Consider the following 20,411-nt stretch of genomic DNA (forward strand, 5'->3'; position numbering starts at 1 on the left):
GCAGGGTGTAGTGAATAAAGAGTGCCTTTGTTAAAATAAAATGTGCAGCTTTAAAAATTGAGTTGTGATTCTGATGATACTTGTTTCATAAAGCTAGATGTTAGTGACCCTTACTCTGAGAGATCTGGGATACTATCAAAATGAACTGTATGATCTCACACTCTACATAAAGCACATTCCTGTTAGATACGTGCATTGGTTTGAATCTCCGTGGTGTTGTCTGGAGTTTGCTCCATCTTCTTGGTAGAGGGAGCTTCTTTGTCCAGGTCTTTAAAAAAGAACTCTCTTACTCTGGCAACTCAACCTGTGTATTATTGTTTCTCTGCTTGACTGCAGCGGTCAGGCAGTAGTGTGCTGTGTAACAACCGTGAGGCCAAACTCTGTTATGTAGTTCGATTCTGTAGTTCTTCTATAGTTCTTTCTAAATTACTTTATCTTTCTTCCATCTGCTGCTTGATTATTTTCCTTCTATATGAAATTTTCTTTGTGCTCTTTGACTACAAGTACAGAATTTTTATGAGTATTTGACTTACCTCTAACATGAACTCTAAAGGATCACCTAAAGCTTTAAAATGTGCCTTGTACCTACTTGCCCAAACAGCATTATCACATTATTATTATCTAACGTCAACGTGTTCCTTTTCTGTCTGTTTTGTCATGTGTTTATTACAGCCACTGGAACTGCTCTGGCATTCTCTAGATGAATGGCTTGTTCTTATAGCTACGGAGCTTATGAAAAACAAAAGGAACTCTGCCAACATTACTTCTATTTTACTGAAGCAAAAAGGATCAGATCACCAGGATGCTGCTCCTGCGCCTTCCTTTGCCACTGCAGGAACTGAGGGAAGAAAAGACCTATCCACTGATGCTGTCGAGTTAAAAGCATATGATGTTGCTGGGAAGCAGGAAGCCTGTGCTGATTGCCAGGATGTTATCTCCATGACAGCAAACAGGCTAAGTGCTGTCATTCAAGCCTTCTATATGTGCTGCTCCTGTCAGATGCCTCAGGGGTAAGGAGAGGATTCATTTTTGTTATCCAAAATTCTACCATTTTAGAATCACACACACTTTCTTGGAAGAATGTTGATGCTGACCACATTATATTAGTGACAGTCAAGGGTATGTTTAATGCTTTCACTAGTTCAGTTATTTGAATGCTTTTTTTTTTCTGGCTCTAATGGCACCAAACAGCACTGCAAATTTTCCGTAGTGCTGCTGCCTGTGAGTGTAGCTGCACTGGGACAAATTTTGTATTAAATGTCTAATGGCTTTTTGTAATCATGCAGTATACTTGGAGGTAATAGAATTTTGATCTCTAGAAACTTAGCTGTATTTGCTGTTGGTTCTTAATGTGAAATTATCCCTGAATTTAATATGATTATCCAACAAGAACAGCTGTAAGCTCAGAAAAAAAAAGTGAACTATCTTTGTGTGTGAAAATGATGGCTGGGGCAAAACTTGACTATACTGCAGAAGTTTATAACAAGGAGAGTTCAATCTCAAAAATAACAGTCATTTGGAATCCACTCCCAGCTTGACAAATATGTAGTTTTGTGTGGAACAGACACTGCAACTTAGGTAAATTTAGTGTCTGGTTTAAACAGAAAACGAGTGTGTCCACTGTAAGTGAGGTCTTAGTCAGGCCAAGATTTTTATGGATTATATTTGTGAACTTGAGAGGAAAGGATCCTTTGGTCCTTGTGACTGCAGGATTAGATAAGTGTGGTGGTATTACAAGCTCTCTGAGGAATCAAGAAGCAAGGTTCATACTGCGTGACAACTCTTGTTTATTCCTGGCCACTTGGAGGGTTTTTCTTTCTCTGACAAACTGAGTGGAATACAAGCATTCAAGTTGGCCAGTAATGTTTGTCTGGGGCATACTCCTCTGTGGACATTCTGGAAGATGGTTTAGGGATCAGCATGTTCCACAAACACCTCAGTACTTTCTTTTAATTTTCCTCCATCTTGAAAAAGGAACTGCTGTTTAGCCATTTCCATTGATATAAGATAAAATGCAGTTAAGTATTGTTGACAGCAGCCAAATGAAGAGCAGAAATGTTTACAGAAGTGATTAAGTACATTGCCCCTGCCACCATCTATCTCTTTGTACCAAAATTCAGTCACCAAGGTGACTGTTTCCCTGTGTTCAGGGGACTTGCTGATATGCCTTGCCCTGTAGGTCTGTCCCAAAGCATAATTTATGCTTCATGTTAAGGAGAACTTCCACAGATACTACATAAGTTTGAGAGTTACTGTCATGGAAGTCAGGAGCGTAAGGACTGTTTCAATAACCACTGAGAGAACTCCCTGGGATGTGGGAAAGAAGGCTGAATTTGGTGTTGCTTTAGAGCTTTTCAGAACTGTGTAGAGAATATAAAGATCTGAGACTTGCTCTGTTTTACTAAAGTTTTTATATTAATAGTGTTACCTAAGATCAGGAACCAAAAACTTACCAGGCAATTAATAGTAGAGAAAAGGTAGAGAGCAGTTTCAATAGAAGGCCTTCAACCATCATGGGGGTACAGAGACATCCCCCTCCATGTTCAGGGGGGTTCCACAATTTAAGGTGTTAGTCCATCCAATCCCAGATCGATCTGCCCCCCAGATCATCCCAGTTCTGCCCCTTGGCACACCCCTCTGGAAATTGAGTTAGGGGTCTCTAACACCCCCTCTTCCTCATCTTCCTCTTCATCACAGCACGTCCAGTCCTTGGAGCTCCTCCAAAGTTCTGGGATTTCGAAGGATGCTTTGACTATGATGTATCTTGTTATTCAAGCCAGGGTGCAAATGTTCTTAAACAGAAAGAAAGGCCTACCTTGAGAGAAGTGTAAACAAGATAAGGGAATTTAGAAAGTTAGATATGAAATGGGGTATTAGGGTTGTGTAAATGTGTAAACTACTGTGCTAAAGTGAGCTAACTACAGCTACTTCTAAAATCTAGAAAAAGCTAAAAATCAAAAAAATCCATAGGCATAAATAGGAGTAAATGGTGTAACTCAATACCACTGCCATCTTCAAATAACGTTTGAAATTATAACAAACTATGTTTTCAGACAAAATGTTTTAAAATGGCTCTAAATATAGATTTGAGTGTCGTTATATTTAGTGGAAGAGAGTAAGCAAAGCTCATAGCTTTCCATTGTTCCTGATAATCATACAACAAGGATGGCATTTCATGTTTGTTAACATTTGAAATATTTAGGTTATTTTATTTTACTTGCCACAATTGCTTTTCTTGTGCAGATGCTGACATTGAATCAAGGCATTGTTAATTAATATACTGAAATAAAATGTTCCAAGTTTTCAGCATCAAAAATGACAAGTGTATGCTTTTTTCCTCTTCTCCATATATTGTATCTTACAGCTTGTGTGGCAATTTACAAATGGAGTTAATTTCCTTTTAGGGAAATTAATTTTTAGGTATTTTTTAGTTGTTTAATGTTTTCAAATCATCTCACAGACCAGGAATCTGTTTAAAATGTTCTTATTTGGTCTCTGGAACATTTTACTTGCTTGTTTGTTTTTTGTGCAGATGAGTGAAAGGATATTCAGAACAGAATAAGGAAAATACCTCAGTTTTGGATAAAATTAGCAGCTTTTGTCTAAATTGGTGTGGGGAACAGGAACAGTTCTAGGATTGTTATCCTGGACTAAGTAAAGTACTGTTTACTTGATGAGATGGTTTTAACTGTGTTTGCAACTATTCATTAGCTTTTACTGAAGTTGAAGGATACAATTAAGTTTGGTTGTTTTTGTTTTTTTTTTTTTTTTTTGTAGGATAGGTGTAAATAAATGTAATAAAATTTGCACCCATTTTTATCTTTCCCTCTCGCTCTCCAGATGTATGTATAGGAGAAAAAAATAAATTCATACTAGTGGGAGACTCTTGCCTGACAAGTAATTTTGTTGTTTTTTTTTTTTTGTTATGTATATTTTGCCATTAAATAACCCATTGTCCCCATTATTAAGTCTGCTAAGCTTGAATTTTATTTCTTCCTGGTTCTCTTTCTCGCATAGCACAATTTACAAGATGCGTGGTGGGAGTTTTATACAATGAACAAGAATATAGAACAACCTGCATATTGTATACATTGTGCATGTAATATCAGTCCTTCCATATATGTGCTTCCATTGAAAGCTGGAAGGATTCAGTAGGAAAATATGTATCTCCCTTAGCTTGAGCTTTTCTTGTGCATATAGTTAGTAACAGTTAATGGTAATGTTGTGTGACCCTCTTGATTATTGGCATTTTTGGCTTTTCTATTAGTTTATTATGAGATCTTAATGCTGTTGAGTATTTAGTTTCATGATGGCTAGTTAAACAATATCAGTTTATAGTTGTGCAGTATTTTTTTTTTTTTAAAAAAAGGAAACAATTTATGTAATTCAAATTATTTTCAATTTCACTAACCGAAAGCATCATATGATTTTTGAACAGGATGACGTCTCCTCGTTTTATAGAGTTTGTTTGTAAACACGATGATGTCCTTAAGTGTTTTGTTAACCGGTAAGCTTCAACAAATATGGGTTTTGTGATCCACCTCTCTGCCCGGCCACCTTCCCCCTCAATAAATCAAACTGATCTTTTTCTTCTTACTGAGTTGTATTTTTAGGTTTGTGTTGTAACCTATGCACTTTAATGGTCCTGCCAAATTCAAGGGAGTATAGATTAAAGATTCAGAGCTCAGAATTAAATGAACTCTTTTACATATTTAAATGATCTATTTGTAAGATTCTGTGGGATCTTGTGGAAAAAAATCTATTTCTCAGAGCAACAGAATAATTTCTTTAATAGATCCTTTCCTCATATTTATTCCAAATAAGGGCTTCACTTTTGAGGCAGATGAAAACTTTCATTCTTCCTCCAATATATGACTTCCTAAAGGAGTCTAAACCATCTTTTTACAGTTGACTGTTCCCAGAGTTTCTCTGGGACTGCTTCTGTGTGGGGAGCTGCTTCTAATCCTCCCATGTTTTACAGATGAGGTATTTGAAAACGAGAAAAAATGACAAAGTAGAAGTGTCTGTTAAAACCTTTTTATATGACTAATTGCATTGTTTCTTTATGTGAAATTTTTGTATCATGAAGCATTATTATTAAATCTCTTAACAGGCTTCTAACCTATTTTTCTTTCAGAAACCCCAAAATAATTTTTGATCACTTTCATTTTCTTCTCGAGTGTCCTGAACTGATGTCCAGATTTATGCACATCATAAAAGCTCAGGTAAGTGTCAGGACATGCTTAGTTACAACTTCTGTGAATATACAAAGGGTGTTTTGTTTAAAAATAATATTTAAAGAAATTCCATTTGGGGAGGATGGAAGAACTAAGTGTGGCCTCTAGTGCTTCTGAATGTGGGATTTTGGAAGATCAGATTTAACAGACATGGCAGCCAGATTTCTGTACTTGTAGTTCTTTAAAATACGTATGTGAATCCATTTGAGATAACTGATGTTAGATATGCCTTACAAGTCCAACTTTCAGTTAAACAAAGCTAATTTTCTATTTTTAAATCTATTACTGCACATCTAATAGATTGGGCTTTAAAATGCTGCACTTTTCCCCTAATTCCCCTGATGTAATCTTACATTTTGAGACAAACCAGAGGATAAATATACCACTATTAGTTGATTTGGCCATAGTTAATTAGTGACAGCTCCTTTAGTGAAACATCATGTTGTCTTGTTACAGTTTGCTCTGTTTCCTACCATTTCTTTTTGTTTCTTTGTTTTGTCTCTTTTCTTATTCAAGTAAAATTATAAACTCATTTCTCAGTTTGACATTGGACATGAATTCAAGATTAGAGAGTTACTCTAGGGGAGACCAGTGTAGTTTCATTGAAAAATTAGCACACAAACTCCCGTGTGGAAGTTGGCTCATATACATAACGCTGTAGTCTTAGGCATCTGCCATGTTTTCGTTACTGTGCTGTGCATGTGCTCTATTACAAATGAAGATGGTATTTGGGTGATAATGAGCTGGTTGGAACTCCTTCATTTAGCACACACTAGTTTACTTTTGATTTGTTCTCCATTAGAAAGATTTCTTACACTAAAAGAGTTTTGGTCAACTATTTTGGTTAAATACCAAATTTTCTGAAAACAAAGGTAAAGTTCCTCTACCCAACCGTAACACCCCCTTCCCCAATAATTGTGGAAAGTCTGTTCCAAAAGCTTTATTTTCTTAGTCGTGAACAGTACAGTGTTTTATTTTTAAAGGTACACTGTTTTTAGTTATCCAGTCCCATTTGGGGGACAATGGTGTTAGATGTATTGTTTATTCATTCTTTGGTTGAAATCTGTGTTTCGTTACCTGTGAATAATGAAGAGATCCTGAGAACTGACACCCTGTTTGTCAGGTCAGCTAAATGTACGTACTGTGAATTGCGATGGATGAGAAAGATATGAGACAATGTCCTGTCTTGGAAGAGCTGCAAAGTGTCATCTCAATCCTGAGTCAAACAAGCTAGAACCTTCTCACCTAGGAGTTCCTTTGGAAGGTTTCTGGTTCCTTTGAGTTGTTTTATACTGCCAGTGGACTTTACTACAAGTAGGGCTTGTTTGTATCCCTTGTGCTCCTGTGCTCAGCTGTGGTTGATCATCAGTAGTATTACAGAAGCCAGTGACTTATTTCTTCTCTAGAGTCCTTCACACCCACTCCTTCCCTGTAAGAAGTTTTGTGCTGTTTTTCTCTTGTGTGGAGAACTTTGATAGCAATTTCTGCATAACTGGTGGTCCAGTCTTCCACATACCCAGCTTCAGCATCCCAAACTTCATCAAGCACTTAAGGGCACGTCTGTTCTTTTCCCAAAATATTGTATAGCTTATTGAGGTAACTCGGCACATCTCAAAAATTAATGGAGAAGTCTGCATAACTATTTTCCAGTCATGCTTATGAGAGATTAATCATTTGGTGAAATGCATCTATATAATATGGTTTACACTTTGTTTTGTAGCCATTTAAAGATCGCTGTGAGTGGTTCTATGAACATCTGCATGCTGGGCAGCCAGATTCGGACATGGTGCACAGGCCTGTCAATGAAAATGACATTCTTTTGGTTCACAGAGGTATTGTGTTATAAATGGAATTAGTATATCTTTGAAATACATTGAAATATAACAAATTAAGATGAAAAAATTAATTGATGCTTTGTATTTAGATTCTATTTTTAGGAGTAGCTGTGAAGTTGTATCTAAAGCAAATAGTGCGAAACTAAAGCAGGGGATTGCTGTGAGATTTCATGGAGAAGAAGGCATGGTGGGTAAAACTACATTGTTTTTTATGGTACTTTCATATGGAAACATTAATTCTCTTTCACAAGTATTGTTTTGAACTAAACCCTATTTTAAAATTACTTTAAAAGAAATATCTAGTTATTCAGTATAACTGTTGGAGCAGTGAAACTTCTTTGTACTAATACATTTTATTCTTTTGACATGCAGGGACAGGGTGTGGTGCGTGAATGGTTTGATATCTTGTCCAGTGAAATAGTTAACCCGGATTACGCCTTATTTACCCAGTCAGCTGATGGTATGTTTCTGTGGTTTTTTCCCTCTAATTTTAGAGTATTGTCTTTCATAAAAGCATCATTTCAGAATATAAGATTATTACTTTTTAAAAGCAACACCGACAGAATTATCTTGTATATAGAGAAATGATCTATTCATTGTTTGTTTTTACAAGAACGTATGAAATATTTTCCTTCATTTGAAGTTTCATTCTCTTCTGTAAGAGGAGAGTGAGTTGTTGGTTTTAATGGGTCCATGCTATCTCTACCTGGTTGTAGAAGGACATAGCACTTTGAGAGTTTTCCTGTCTTCTGCATCTGCAGGAGAACTGTGGAGGTATTCCTCTATTTCCTTTTAGAAATCGATAAATTCAATAAGCTAGTTTTTGTTATAAAAGCAGATGTTGATCTCCACAGGTCTCTCTTGCATTTGCCTTTTTGTCTTTTGAGTTTTTCATATAAAGCAAGTCTTTATCAATAAAAGATTTCACATCATCATCAGTGCTAAGTGTTTTGTTTTCTACCTTACAAAGTCTTGGAAAGTGGCAAGGGATTCAGTCAACAGTAGATTATTTCATGAAAGCTAAAAGGAAAGGTTCAGGGATGTCTGTTTGAGGTAGTCTTTTCCAAGGAGACCAGAACTGGACTGTGTCCTGCCTGCATCCGGCTGGAAACAGGTGAAAGGAAGTAGTTACATGCTGATCCTTCCTTTGAGCATGTTCACAAGTTGATAGAAGCAAAACCCATTAGAGTGAGCAAAAAATGCCCATAGCAATATACTAAGATGGAGGGTGAAATTTACAAGTTTATAATTCCCTTTTTGTTGATGATAATTATTTCAGAGCGATGCCTTGGGAAGTGGCTAAGCAGTATCATTGTAGTAGTAGGGTGTCACTACGTTCTAATACATTTCTATCTGAAGTCTTTTTTGTGTAAGCAAAAAACCCCAAACTTCCAGAACCCCAAAATAAAACTCTTGCAGTGTTTTCAGGTGTTTAGTGTATTTGACAAATAAACACTTGGAAAAAAGGGTACCGAAATATGATAATATTTTTATTTTACAGGAACAACTTTCCAGCCCAACAGTAACTCTTCTGTAAATCCAGATCATCTGAACTACTTCCGTTTCGCAGGCCAGATCCTGGGGCTGGCTCTGAATCACAGGCAGTTGGTGAATATCTACTTCACGAGGTCATTCTACAAACATATTCTTGGTATGTTTTATTAAAATCCTGTTTATTAATTGTAATAATTGTCTGAGCACTAAACCTTTTTTCTTTTTTACTTTTGTGTGTGTATGTTAAAAGTGAAAAAGTCTTGGAAATTAATGTCTTGCAAGTCTTTTATGTACATCAGAGTCACAACATAATATGGCAGTAATTGCTGTTCTAGTCTGTGCCTCACATAGGAGCTGTTGTAGTTGCAAAATATAGAAATACATGAGCAAAACTGTGTGGGAATTTTATACAGTTAACAACTTTCTAAAAAATAGCTAATCTTTATATTTGAATATGAATCTTAAAAGCAAGAAAGTCATCATTACTCTGTCTAAAGCCTTATCATGTAATTTGGCTGTCTTTACTATTGCTGACTAGGAATGCCTGAAAGGCAGATTAGTGCAACCAATTGCTTTTGTGGTATATGCAATTCTTTGCATCACAGTTGTGAAATTCATCTGTCCTGCTGTGTAGTGTCATTCTTGAGAAATGAAAATAATTGTTCCTTAGTTAACTTCTGACAGACTTACAAAGTTGAGAATGTTTGTGAACTCTGGCAAAAGTCTATCAGGCATTCTTTATTGTGCCTGAAGTTCATCAGTCATGTAAGGTTTTCAGGAGCTGAATCCATACCGTTGCAAACTTATTTCCTGAAATAGTGTTTTGGAACTAATGCAGGTTCATCCTGTCTCCTTAACGAGGCAAGTTAATTCATGTGCTTATACTGTAGCATTCAAGGGGATTGGTCAGAAGTCTTTATAAAAATGTAACTTTTTTTTTCTTTTAGTGGAGGACAACCTTTGTTAACTGTTGTCTAGGGCTCTTCTTTGAGAACCTTTGTGCCTTTTGATTGTTGAACATGATGCCCCTCCTCTGCATTGTCATGAAAAAAGTTTTCTTCTTGCGTGAAAATATCATGGAAGGGTAAATTCCCTGTTCATTCTTATTACTCCACTAAGTACATAAATTTATTTGCTGCTGCATGCAGATTTCCTTTGTGTTCAAGCACTATTCTTTCATCTTCTTTGGAAGTATAAGATAGCTTGATGATTTTCTGTAATCATTTTGTCTACCTGCAGTCTTCCTGTGATGTTTGTTGAGGACAGATCAACTCTTAACTTCAAGTTTACTGTTTCTCTTCCCTGAAAGTGTTCAGGACACGCTGTTGCAGTTTGATGGTGCAGGCTCAGTCATCTTTGTCAAGATCTTCACAGAGGAATGTATTTTACTTCTTTGCCTTAGTACCACTTAGTACCTTTCTGCTGCAGGGGAGTGACTCTGTTCTGGGCAAGAGGCAGTGTAGGACAACCAGTCTGAAGCAGCACCATATAGGCAATGCTTCCCTACTTGTTGATCTTCATGTAGGAAAGTGGTTCTAAAGTATCACTGTGTGACACAATTTGGACTTAAGGCCTGGCCTCTGACATCAAGAGATTCCTCTGAGTGAGCAGAAGAATCATAAATGGTTTGGGTTGGAAGGGATCTTAAAGATACCTTGGGCAGGGACACCTTCTACCAGACCAGGTTGCTCAAAGCCCCATCCAAGCTGGCCTTGAACACTTCTAGAGATGGTGCATCCACAGCTTCTCTGGGCAGCCTGTTCCAGTGCCTCACCACCCTAACAGTAAGAATTTCTTCCTAATATCTAAACCTATTCTCTTTCAGTTTAAAGCCAGTCCCTCTTGTCCTATCACTACTTGCCCTTGTAAAAAGTCCCTCTCCAACTCTCATGTAGCCCCCTTCTGGTACTGGAAGGTGCTCTAAGGTCTCCCTGGAGCTTTCTGTTCTCCAGGCTAAACAACCCCAACCCTTTCACAGCCTGGTTTTATAGGAAAGTGGCTTCAGCCCTCTGATCATCTTTGTGTCCCTGGTCTGGAGTTGTTCCAACACATCTATGTCCTTCCTATGCTGAGGGCCCCAGAGCTGGATGCAGCACTCCAATTGGGGTCTTATGAGAGCAGGGTGGAGGGGCAGAATGGCCTCCCTTGACCTGCTGGTCACACTTCATTTGTTGCAGGCCAGGATATAGTTATGAATAATGCTCACAGGCTAATCTCCATGTGATGTATTCACAAAAAAGAAAAACTTATTTTTCTGCTGTTCACTGACACCTTGAGAACAGTGAAGTGTTGCTCTTGTCAACTCTTTTGGAATTGAGTACTAAGGAATTTGGGTTCCTTACTAGTTTGATTTGTGATGATATACCTGATTTTTTGGTTTCTAAGTTGACAAGATGACCTTACTTTTTTCTTTTTTCATTTTGCTAGAGTAACTGTTGCAAACCAAGAAGCAGCAGTCAGTAGTCTCTGTTAATAAGATCTCACCAGTCTTAGTAAGATCTTGTCATTCTGTTGAACAGGCATTCTGGAAATTTCTAGATGTTTAGACACATTCAACTTGTTTAAATTTTCACAATTGTTTATTGCTTCTTACTTATCAGACACAGAGAACTGGAAAAACTACACATCCACTTCCCCAAGTGGTTGCTTTTTCTGCCTCACCTTTCCAAGGCCTTTTCCATCAGCTTTGTTCATCTCCTGTTTTTTTGCTTAAGGAATCGGAGTTGTGCAGCAGCAGATGATGCTCCTGAGGGGTTTTCATTTAATTTTTGTTTCAGGTTCAGCTATGGGTTATACTAACTGTTATTCATGCCAAATACCAAGTTATCAGGTTACAGAAATATGAATTTCCTTCAACTACTTGTCAGGTCTTAAGTGAAGGAGTGTGAAATCTTTTGCAGTCTGAGACCGTTTCCATTCCTTTGGTTTTTCACCTTGCACTGAGATCCTTGTTTTCCCTTAGTTAAAGTATATCCATCTGTTGATGGCACTAAAACCACCGGTTGTGAGGTAAGACCTTCTGTCTCTGAGGAACAGTGTGAACCTTTTTCAAAGGAACTCCTCTTTTTTAGTCAACACACATGATGTGGAAATGCCTTAATTAGAAGATGAAACCTGTATGAACAAATGTGGCTGCTTTTTTGAGATTCGGGTGGGTGCATCACCTTTTTCCACTGTGGTGAATTTAGATCTTTCTGCAACAATATCTGGTAGGCAAGGAAAGATCACCAGCTTAGGTGATGACCCAGCTAGCACACAACTAATGTGCTTTATAAGGTGTTAGATATGTAGCATGCATAATTTTTTGTATGTGGGTACTGTGAAATCAAACATTATTCCATAGGTCTGCCTGTTTATTAAGGCTGCTCTCTATTACAGATGTAGCATGGGCAAAAATACAGTCAGAAATTAATAAGGCCTCTTAGGTTTGTTTTTCTCACACTTTGTCTGCCTTCTGCTTAAGCAGGGGAGGAGAAGATAGTTTCTCTAGTGCTCTTTTCCACTTTGTGTTTTTTTAAGAAACCAATTACTTTTCTGTTTATAAAGGAAAACTTCCACCTCCAGCCCACAAAGACAGATAGCAGATAAATTCTTTACTATACTGTTTGCTGTCAGACTTCAGTCTATTGTTTAACAGTATAGTTGACAGTAGTCCTTGAAATGGCATAAACAAAAGTGAAAATTAATTTCTAGGTCAGTCTGTTTTGAACTGGAGGCCTTAAATTCTTGAATATTAAATGAAGTTGTCCCAGAGCTTACCTGTATTATCTTTTTGAAGTTCTATGTTGCATGGAAATACCTGCTAATCACAATTATGCTAAGATAGATTTCTCTTCCTTGTCAAACTACAGGTACCTTGAGGGTATACAAGAGAAAGATACATAATATTTCATGGGATTCAAGTTTTGTCCTGATAAATCTGATGGAGTTTCTTTATAACTGCCCACTTGAGTCTGTTGATTGGTAAAATATCTGTCAAGCAAACGAGTGAGCTTAGTGCTTTGGTCTCACAGTGTGCTGACTATGACTGTTACTCTCATCATAATGCTCCAGTTAAGTTTCTTGTCTAAAGTTGGAGTCTCTGATTCCTGCTTTTCAGTCTTTGTTTCCCACATTTTGCTTATATCCCTCAGAGACATTATTATTTCTACATTTCATGTGTGAAATGCGCATATGCTTGCTAGTTGGCAAAAATGAATGTCCTCTAGTAAGTACTAGACAGCTGTTAGATTTTTTCTTTTTTTTTCAGAGAGAGATGATATTTAATTAGTAAGTTACCTATCCCTGTCTTAAACTCGAGTGTTGCTTGATTTTATTAGAAAAACAATGCCTTACAGCTTCTGTGCACATTTCAGCTCTAGTCAGCTCTTCCATGGAAATACTGTAACGGTTTTTGCACTTAGATGTCTGAGTGGCTGCTAACCTTTGAATTTTGTGTTAGTCTGGGGTACTGCATCCGCAGTCCGTGTTGCCAAGGCTCATAGTAATGGGCACCCTTATGACACTGCATAATGCACAGAAGATGGTGAAGCAAAGACAGTACTTCCCAGTAACTTGCTTTTCTCTAAACCTACTGCCACCCTAATCCCCTTCCCCTTTTTTCCCAGAAATGTATTTGTCTTGGTAGAGTTAGAGGATCTATCATGGCAGAGTTAAAGTAGTTGGGGGTTTGCTTTCTTGTGTAGTGAAGAGGGTAGTTCTCTTTCATAAACTCAGGGTCACCTTGTTCTGGGCACATTTACTTAAGTGTGTCTGAGTGCCATGTCTGTGAAGGGGCTGTAAACAGTAGTTCCTGTACTTGGATAAAAGTCAAACTTCTAGCAACTCTCCTTTTAATGCTTCTAAATGACTTGCAAGTTCAGGTTGAAAATGTAAAATTCCTATAAATAATTTTTTTCAACTGTATAGTAGATCCTAAGAAGAAAACTGAAGAGCAAAAGGGTTTTCTGACTACAGGAAGGTTCTTTCCTCTCCAAGTAATGTTCTGGGGGCAAAGATATTATTGTACAAAAATATGGTATTTGGGTTTCTAAAAGTTATGTAGAAAACTTTAAGACTTTGTAGGAAACATTTAACATTGTGTGTTCAGGATGGTTAGATGCTTTTACTTAAACCTGTTAGTGAGTTAAAATTGTGCAAATTGTGTTTGCCCAAGTGGTGTGTCATTTGCCTCACTGGGGGGAAAAACACACAGAGGAAACTTGATTCTGTAATATTTTAAAAATGTAGTAAGTACAGTTCTGATGTAGTTTTTAACTGTGGATTCCTTATTCCGTTTTTCTGTTTCTGCATTATTCTGGTTTCTCTCTAGAGGGCAATCTTCTGCCATATATTGTTATAAATCTTTTACCTTTATCCTACTTATTTGAGTAGTTTTGTCTCTTTATTTTTTGTTTTTGGGTTTTTTTTCCCCCCCAGGTATACCTGTAAATTATCAGGATGTAGCATCTATTGATCCAGAGTATGCAAAGAACTTGCAGTGGATTTTAGATAATGATATCAGTGATCTGGGTTTAGAGCTGACCTTCTCTGTTGAGACTGATGTGTTTGGAGCAATGGAAGAAGTGCCACTGAAGCCCGGGGGTGCAAGTATACTTGTTACACAGGAAAACAAGGTGAGTATACAGGTTTATTCAGAAGTTGATACTATAAGAAAAGTGACTGGACCGACCTTCTGAATACCTGGGAGGATAAATGGTATACCCATTTTGAAGGAAATACAAAAAAGTTAAAAAATTATCAACACTCTTGCCCCTTTTTCTAGCTTAGCATGTTATATAGAAATAGTGATTTTTGAAATTTTTAAAAGAGTTTAGGCTTGAGGTTTTTCTTTCTGAGAGAACTGTGGAAGGGAAACTTCAAATGAAGGGTTTATTTTAAAGGTTGTAAATATTCCTAAAGTTAAGTCATGGGTATATATACTGGAGAAGTAGAACAGTAGCAATTGATAAAATTAAAATTGTAGTTAACGTTGCAAAGTGTGCTGCCTTCTGGGGCAGTCTATGGCACTGGATTGCTCTACATTAACATGCAATAATGAATGGAGTAAAAGGCTGCAGGAAGCTTTTTCAGCAATTTGCAAGTCACTTCATGTGTATGGAAATAATGTACCTTTATAATTTACTGTAAGAGTAACAGGTTAGAAAGCCCCCAGTTCTCTGCAGCATTAGTTCAAAAAAAGAAATATTGAAAAACACAGCTGGATTTTGAAAATAATCTAAAATTAAAATCAACATCAGTCTGATTGAATTCTGCAGTTACCAACTGAACAGCTTCGAGTAACTGCAGGAGTGTCATGGGTAGACCTGCAGTTTTCTGTAACACTGACTCTTGATGCTGATGTCTGCTTTCTGTTTTGAATTTCATTTGTGTTGGGCTGGCCTGGCCCGTTCTGTGTACAAAGTGAGCGCTCGGCTGCACCAGCGGTGTCAGCAGCTGCTGCGCTGGGAAACGACCACTTGGTGTCAGTGTTTGTTGCAAGGACATTTCGATTTGTGTTGGAGCAACTGGCACTGGATTCTTGTATGCTTAATCCTCACTTTCATTAAAGCAGAGTGTCATTCCAATAACAGGAATACATATTATTAACCTGATTCTGTAATGTTTCCTGTAATACAGTCATTCATGAAAGAAAACAGATGGTAAAATAAGTCTAATTGTGAAGGCAGGACATGTTTAATTTTTTTATTATCTGTTGGAGAAAGCAAGGATATTGATTCTTGTTTCTGGTCAGTCTTAGCTTCTCAGTATATAAAAATGATGTATTTGACATAAATTTTAGCTTCATAACAACTATTTAAAACCCATTCTCAATTAGCATGAAATTAGAAGTTTGCCCACAAAAGGGTACTACCCACCAGTAGCTTAAATTGCTCTGTTAACTTTGGAGTTGGGGCACGGACTGCAAAGGGTGGTTGAAAATGTGTAGAGCAGATGCCTCCATATTCAGCAGAGCCATATACCCCAGCTGTGGCTGGAGTTTGTGTAGCATTTATTTCAAAGTTGGTAAGAAATGGATGACTCTGGCAGTAGGTTTGAAACTATTAATATTAATTGATTTTTTTGAATTTGCAGTTGCAAAATGTGAAGTCAAAAACCATCTGTAAATGGCACTGTCTTTTGTTCAGTGGCAAAGTCGTTGATAGTGGCCACCTGGCTGAAAATTGTAGATCTGTGTTTTAATGGTGTTGGGGAATTTTTTCCAGTTTCTTTCATGTGACGTAGTTTTGCAGTATGTTTTACCTTAGCTGTTCTATCCTTTTAAGTAAGAATGTGTCTACTTTCCTTTATAAAAAAAAAAAATCTTTTTCCTGCAAGACATATCTTTTTTTTTTCCTGCCTTTACCCAAGGAATAAAAGATCACTGTTTAAAACTCATTGTATTTGCTATGCCTCTGGGAGAAGAAAATTCAGCTTCTAGAAGAATGTGCTATGTATGCACACTAGCAGATTACTTGCTTGAAGGAGAGCTTTTTTTTTTAAATGAAATTGACTGAATCTTTATTCCTTAAAAAAACCCCAAACAGTAAACCCACAAAAAAACCCCAGCCCCCACCCCTGCAGAAATCACCCAAACAGTCCATTTCCTACATTGAAAACTGAAACAGAGTAAATGCACCAGTATTAAGAGCAATTTGTAAAAAGTTATTTTCTTTGAACAAGGGAATTTTTTTAATATCAGCTGTGTAATAGGTGAATGGTTTTGGGACGATTTGATTCAGATATTCGTGTCTTGCAATGTCCATGTAACAGGCAGCTGAAGTATCAGTTATAGCTGTGGTTCAGCTGCCTTTTGTCATGGTAAAGGAGAGACTTCAGAGGGAAAATTCAGGCTGTGTCCAGTGTCATAATGTGCATTTATCTTTGTTCTTTGCTGTGTGTTTTTTTGCAGCTTTCTACTTTCTAGAAAAAAAATAAAATTAGAGCTAGTCAAAGTATAACTATGTTTTATTAAAGAATGGTGCAAATCTCCACAATCATATGGCTTTCTCCGTCCTTCCAGGGCTTGTCTGTTTGAGCTGGCTGTGCTGTTTGGCAGTAAAAAATTGTGGGTTTTTTTCCAGGCAGCTTTGGAATGGAGCTGCTTTCTGAATCTGAGCGTCATAAACATTGATCCTTGTTTCACAGTATATGCGATTGTGAAATCGAGGAGGCATGATCTCTGCTTTATTTACCTCAAAGGAAAATACAGAACAACCGTCACCCAAACTAGACTTTATCATCATATTTGTGATGCCCATCTAATGTGTGTTCAATCAAATCTCCCTTCTTAAAAGAAGTCTGGATTGTACCTTTTGTGCACTGTGTGGGGATGCATATGTAGATCTGAAATTATATGGGTACTTCTGTTTTCTAATGTGCTCCTAAGGCTTCTGAGAGAGAATAAAATATAAATGAAGTGAACAGAGAAAAAAACAAATTGACCAGTTTTTACTGACATATACTGTGTAAATTCTGTGCTACAGGTCTTTCATCATGTGCCAGTGCTGGTAGTCAGGATGCTCAGCTGTTCAAGGCTATTTAAAACATTTCTTGTTACACCTAAAGCACAGCAACTGCTTTCTCTCATAATTAAAGTGTTCAATGTAGTATTTTTGTAATACAGAAAATAAGTCATATTCTTTTTCTTAAATGGATTTTTTAAAACTAAGGTTGTGAATTTTACTTTCTACTCTGTTTTCTGAACAGCCTAGTATATGTAACAGCAGTTTAAGAGATGTAAAACAAGCATTTCTGATCATTGAAGAAGACCGATGTTAACATTATTTCAAATCCTGGTAATGCGAAAGCTTCTGATTTCTTCTGTATGTGCAGAGGCTGACTTCTGTCTAATGCAGTTAATCTGCTTTGGCTACCCCTCAGTCCTTAGAGAAGAGAGGTGTCTTCATCTCCACTGATAGTAGAAGCAACCTGAGGAGGTTTCTAGATTGAAACTATATTTTTTGGAACAGTTCTGCAGTTAAAAATATGATTAGGTCATGTTTTTCAGAGCACTTCACAAATTAATTGTCTTTTCACTCTAGCAAAATGGTGCTAATGTATGTAAAAATACCTTCCAACTGCAAAGCAAGTGACAATCCCTTTGTACCTCTGTGAATGTAAGGAGCTGACTTTGAAAAATATTCTTCTGTTTTGAAATATTTCATACTTCATTCTGTTTTACTGAAAGGGAGGAAAGAAAAAATGCTTGGTTGCTTTTGTGCAGGTTCAGAACCTAAAAGTTTAGGCTGAAGTTTTTTTAAAATTAAAAATCAAAGTATTTTTGTAAGATTATTGTCTTGAAGGAAGCTGATAGTCAGTTTAGTTGGGAGATACATTTCATGATTTTCTTACTAAAAGTCATTATTAGGAAGTCAAAGCATTTCTTTGAAACTGAGTACCATAAATAATGTAGGAAGAAATTTTGTTTTCAGGTAGGAAACTTTTTTCTTAAGTAGAGAAACTTTATTAGATTTGTGTACATTTGTCAGAGTAAATGAGACATATTCATAGAGGTTTACTTTTGCCTATCTCCTAGAAACCTTCCTCCATTAATGCCTCCTAGGCTTTTGTGTTCTCAACAAAAGGGAAGTTCTGGTGGATTCCTTTTCTAGCTGGCATCTTTTAAAGGGAACAGAGCCCTCAAATCCCTAAAGCATGATATAGTCTATTCCCATGACTATGGTAGAAATTATTTTCTGGTTTGTTTTTTTTTTTTTTTAATAAACTAAGGAGATTTTCAAGGCTTGCTTTAAAAAATTGAAATTCTTATTAAGATAACAAAGCTTGCAGAGGTAAGTAGTATATTCTGTTAGACTTCTAGAGATAGGGGGAAATCTAGGAAGCTTTTTCACTCACAAATATTCCTTCAGAAGTTTACCCTTTTTCCTGAGTTATGTCAGTTTTCTTAATAGAATATTTTTGTTTACAAACCTTGACGTGTTTATGTCCTTAGTTGAGCACAATGGTGGTTGTATTAGATGGCAGGCATGACAAATTAAGTTTTATTCACTTCCTTTATCTTGTTTGAAGTCCCTGTTTTTTGACTGGGTTATGTAACAATTTAAACTGTTCTGTTTTGGAATTGTCTTTGGAAGGAAGGAAGAGGGAAGACCAGAAGGGGCTCGGAACTTGGAGGAATCTTCTTAATTGTTTTGGGTTTCTTCAATGTGGAAAGTGCATAGGGATTCTTATCTTGCAGTGGATGAGATCTGTAATATATGGAGGACAGCATTTGTGTGAATGCGTTTGTACAAGCTCTGGGGTTTTGCTGTGGTATATCTTAATGTCATTTTCTACATTGCAGGCTGAGTATGTCCAGCTTGTGACAGAGCTCAGAATGACAAGAGCCATTCAGCCTCAGATAAATGCCTTTTTACAAGGCTTCCATATGTTCATTCCTCCATCTTTGATCCAGCTTTTTGATGAATATGAACTGGTAAGCAGAAATGCCTATATATTTTTAAATACTTTGTTCAGCATACTTCATTGGCAGTGTAATGATGTAGAAGTAAAGCTCAGTAATCACAAAATAAACATTTTATAGCTTTCACTTTGGTTTTGCTTCCCAGCCATCTATCAGTTAGGATCTCATTATGTGTATTCCTGCTTTTTCTAATTACTCAGAATTACCAACTTTCTGGAAGGTGATGGCTTCATATGGCCATGATAAATGCCTTGAATTGTAATTTCAATATGAATCGGGATGTCATGGCCTTTAAGTCTTTTTATATTTTCCTTGAGGAGGACAGAAATCCTCTAAAAGTAAGGAGATGCTGTCAATTGTCTTTAATTTTTCTGAGTCGCAGTATCAAATTTCACTAAGTTTTTGTTGGTGGTTTGATCTTTTGTAACCAACACATATCAAGTTTTGTCCCAAGTCATGCCAAAACTCAGAGCTTTCTTCTTTCAGATTCTTTGGCAATAATTTTTCTCTCCTGATACTGCATACTGAAATTAAATAGATTGTGTGAAGTTACCTGAATTCAAAAATCTTGAATTAAAATTTAATGGTAAGTTCTATAACGTTGCAACTAAACAGAAAAAGCACTGTAATTTTTCTACTTCTTAAAGCAATGCTTTTTAAGATAGCATAAACTCTTGAAATTAATGGTTAATCAGGAGGAGTAATCACAACCTGTGTGCTTCTTCTGAAGGAGCTCTTGTTGTCTGGTATGCCAGAAATTGATGTGAATGACTGGTTAAAAAATACAGAATATACGAGTGGCTATGAGAGAGGAGACCAAGTTATTCAGGTAAATTTGGTTTGGCTTTTTTTTTTTTTTTTTGAATAATGTAGACTATTTCATTTTAATCCAAGAAAGATGATTTTGTTGTTGTTCTCATTATCTTTGTGTGTTCATGGAAGCTTATTTTGGCTGAAATTTGTGGATTTTTTTAATATTGTATTCCTACATTAAGTTACTTAATTGTGTATGAATTTCCATAATTTAAGTAGCAGACTGGCAAATATTTCGCTTATTGTTTTACCATTATATTTTCAAGTATTACAAGTATTTAATGGAAAATACAAACTAACTTATTTTTTATCTAGTGGTTCTGGGATGTGGTGGAGGAACTAACTCAGGAAGAGAGAGTATTACTATTACAGTTTGTTACTGGCAGGTGAGAGACTTTTCTGTAAGAACAAATACATTGTCTAGATACTCTGAAATAAGTCAAGAGACTTGAGATTGCCATGAAAGATCATCTAGCTAGAAACTGTTTTGCAGACTTGGGCATTCTATATGTTTATCAAAGTAGACAAAGTGTGTGTTAATACCTTTGCTACCTGTGTTGCCAGCAAAATGATTGATTACGTATTTATTATACTTGACTACTTTGCAAGAGGCCTTTGTTGCTGTCC

At 36.6% G+C, this 20,411-nt stretch overlaps 1 protein-coding gene across 7 annotated transcripts in view; it reads left to right on the forward strand.

Annotated features, from left to right (window-relative positions):
• The window catches only part of HACE1 (HECT domain and ankyrin repeat containing E3 ubiquitin protein ligase 1), a 51,171-nt gene that overhangs the window by 23,969 nt on the left and 6,791 nt on the right, over positions 1-20,411 (forward strand). For 6 of the 7 annotated variants that reach the window (XM_051792348.1, XM_051792351.1, XM_051792350.1 and 3 more), the window contains 11 exons: positions 673-1,010; positions 4,439-4,507; positions 5,138-5,225; positions 6,958-7,069; positions 7,162-7,259; positions 7,445-7,532; positions 8,574-8,723; positions 13,985-14,181; positions 18,852-18,983; positions 19,702-19,800; positions 20,100-20,170. In XM_051792348.1, coding sequence (XP_051648308.1) covers positions 673-1,010; positions 4,439-4,507; positions 5,138-5,225; positions 6,958-7,069; positions 7,162-7,259; positions 7,445-7,532; positions 8,574-8,723; positions 13,985-14,181; positions 18,852-18,983; positions 19,702-19,800; positions 20,100-20,170 — 1,442 coding nt within the window. The remainder of the gene's footprint in view (positions 1-672; positions 1,011-4,438; positions 4,508-5,137; positions 5,226-6,957; positions 7,070-7,161; positions 7,260-7,444; positions 7,533-8,573; positions 8,724-13,984; positions 14,182-18,851; positions 18,984-19,701; positions 19,801-20,099; positions 20,171-20,411) is intronic. The other variant, XM_051792354.1, reaches the window with a different exon arrangement.

The sequence above is a fragment of the Manacus candei genome, unplaced genomic scaffold, assembly GCF_025592945.1.
Source record: "Manacus candei isolate 608988 ecotype Guabito, Panama unplaced genomic scaffold, ASM2559294v1 h1tg000034l, whole genome shotgun sequence".
NCBI classification, from domain to species: Eukaryota; Metazoa; Chordata; class Aves; order Passeriformes; family Pipridae; genus Manacus; species Manacus candei.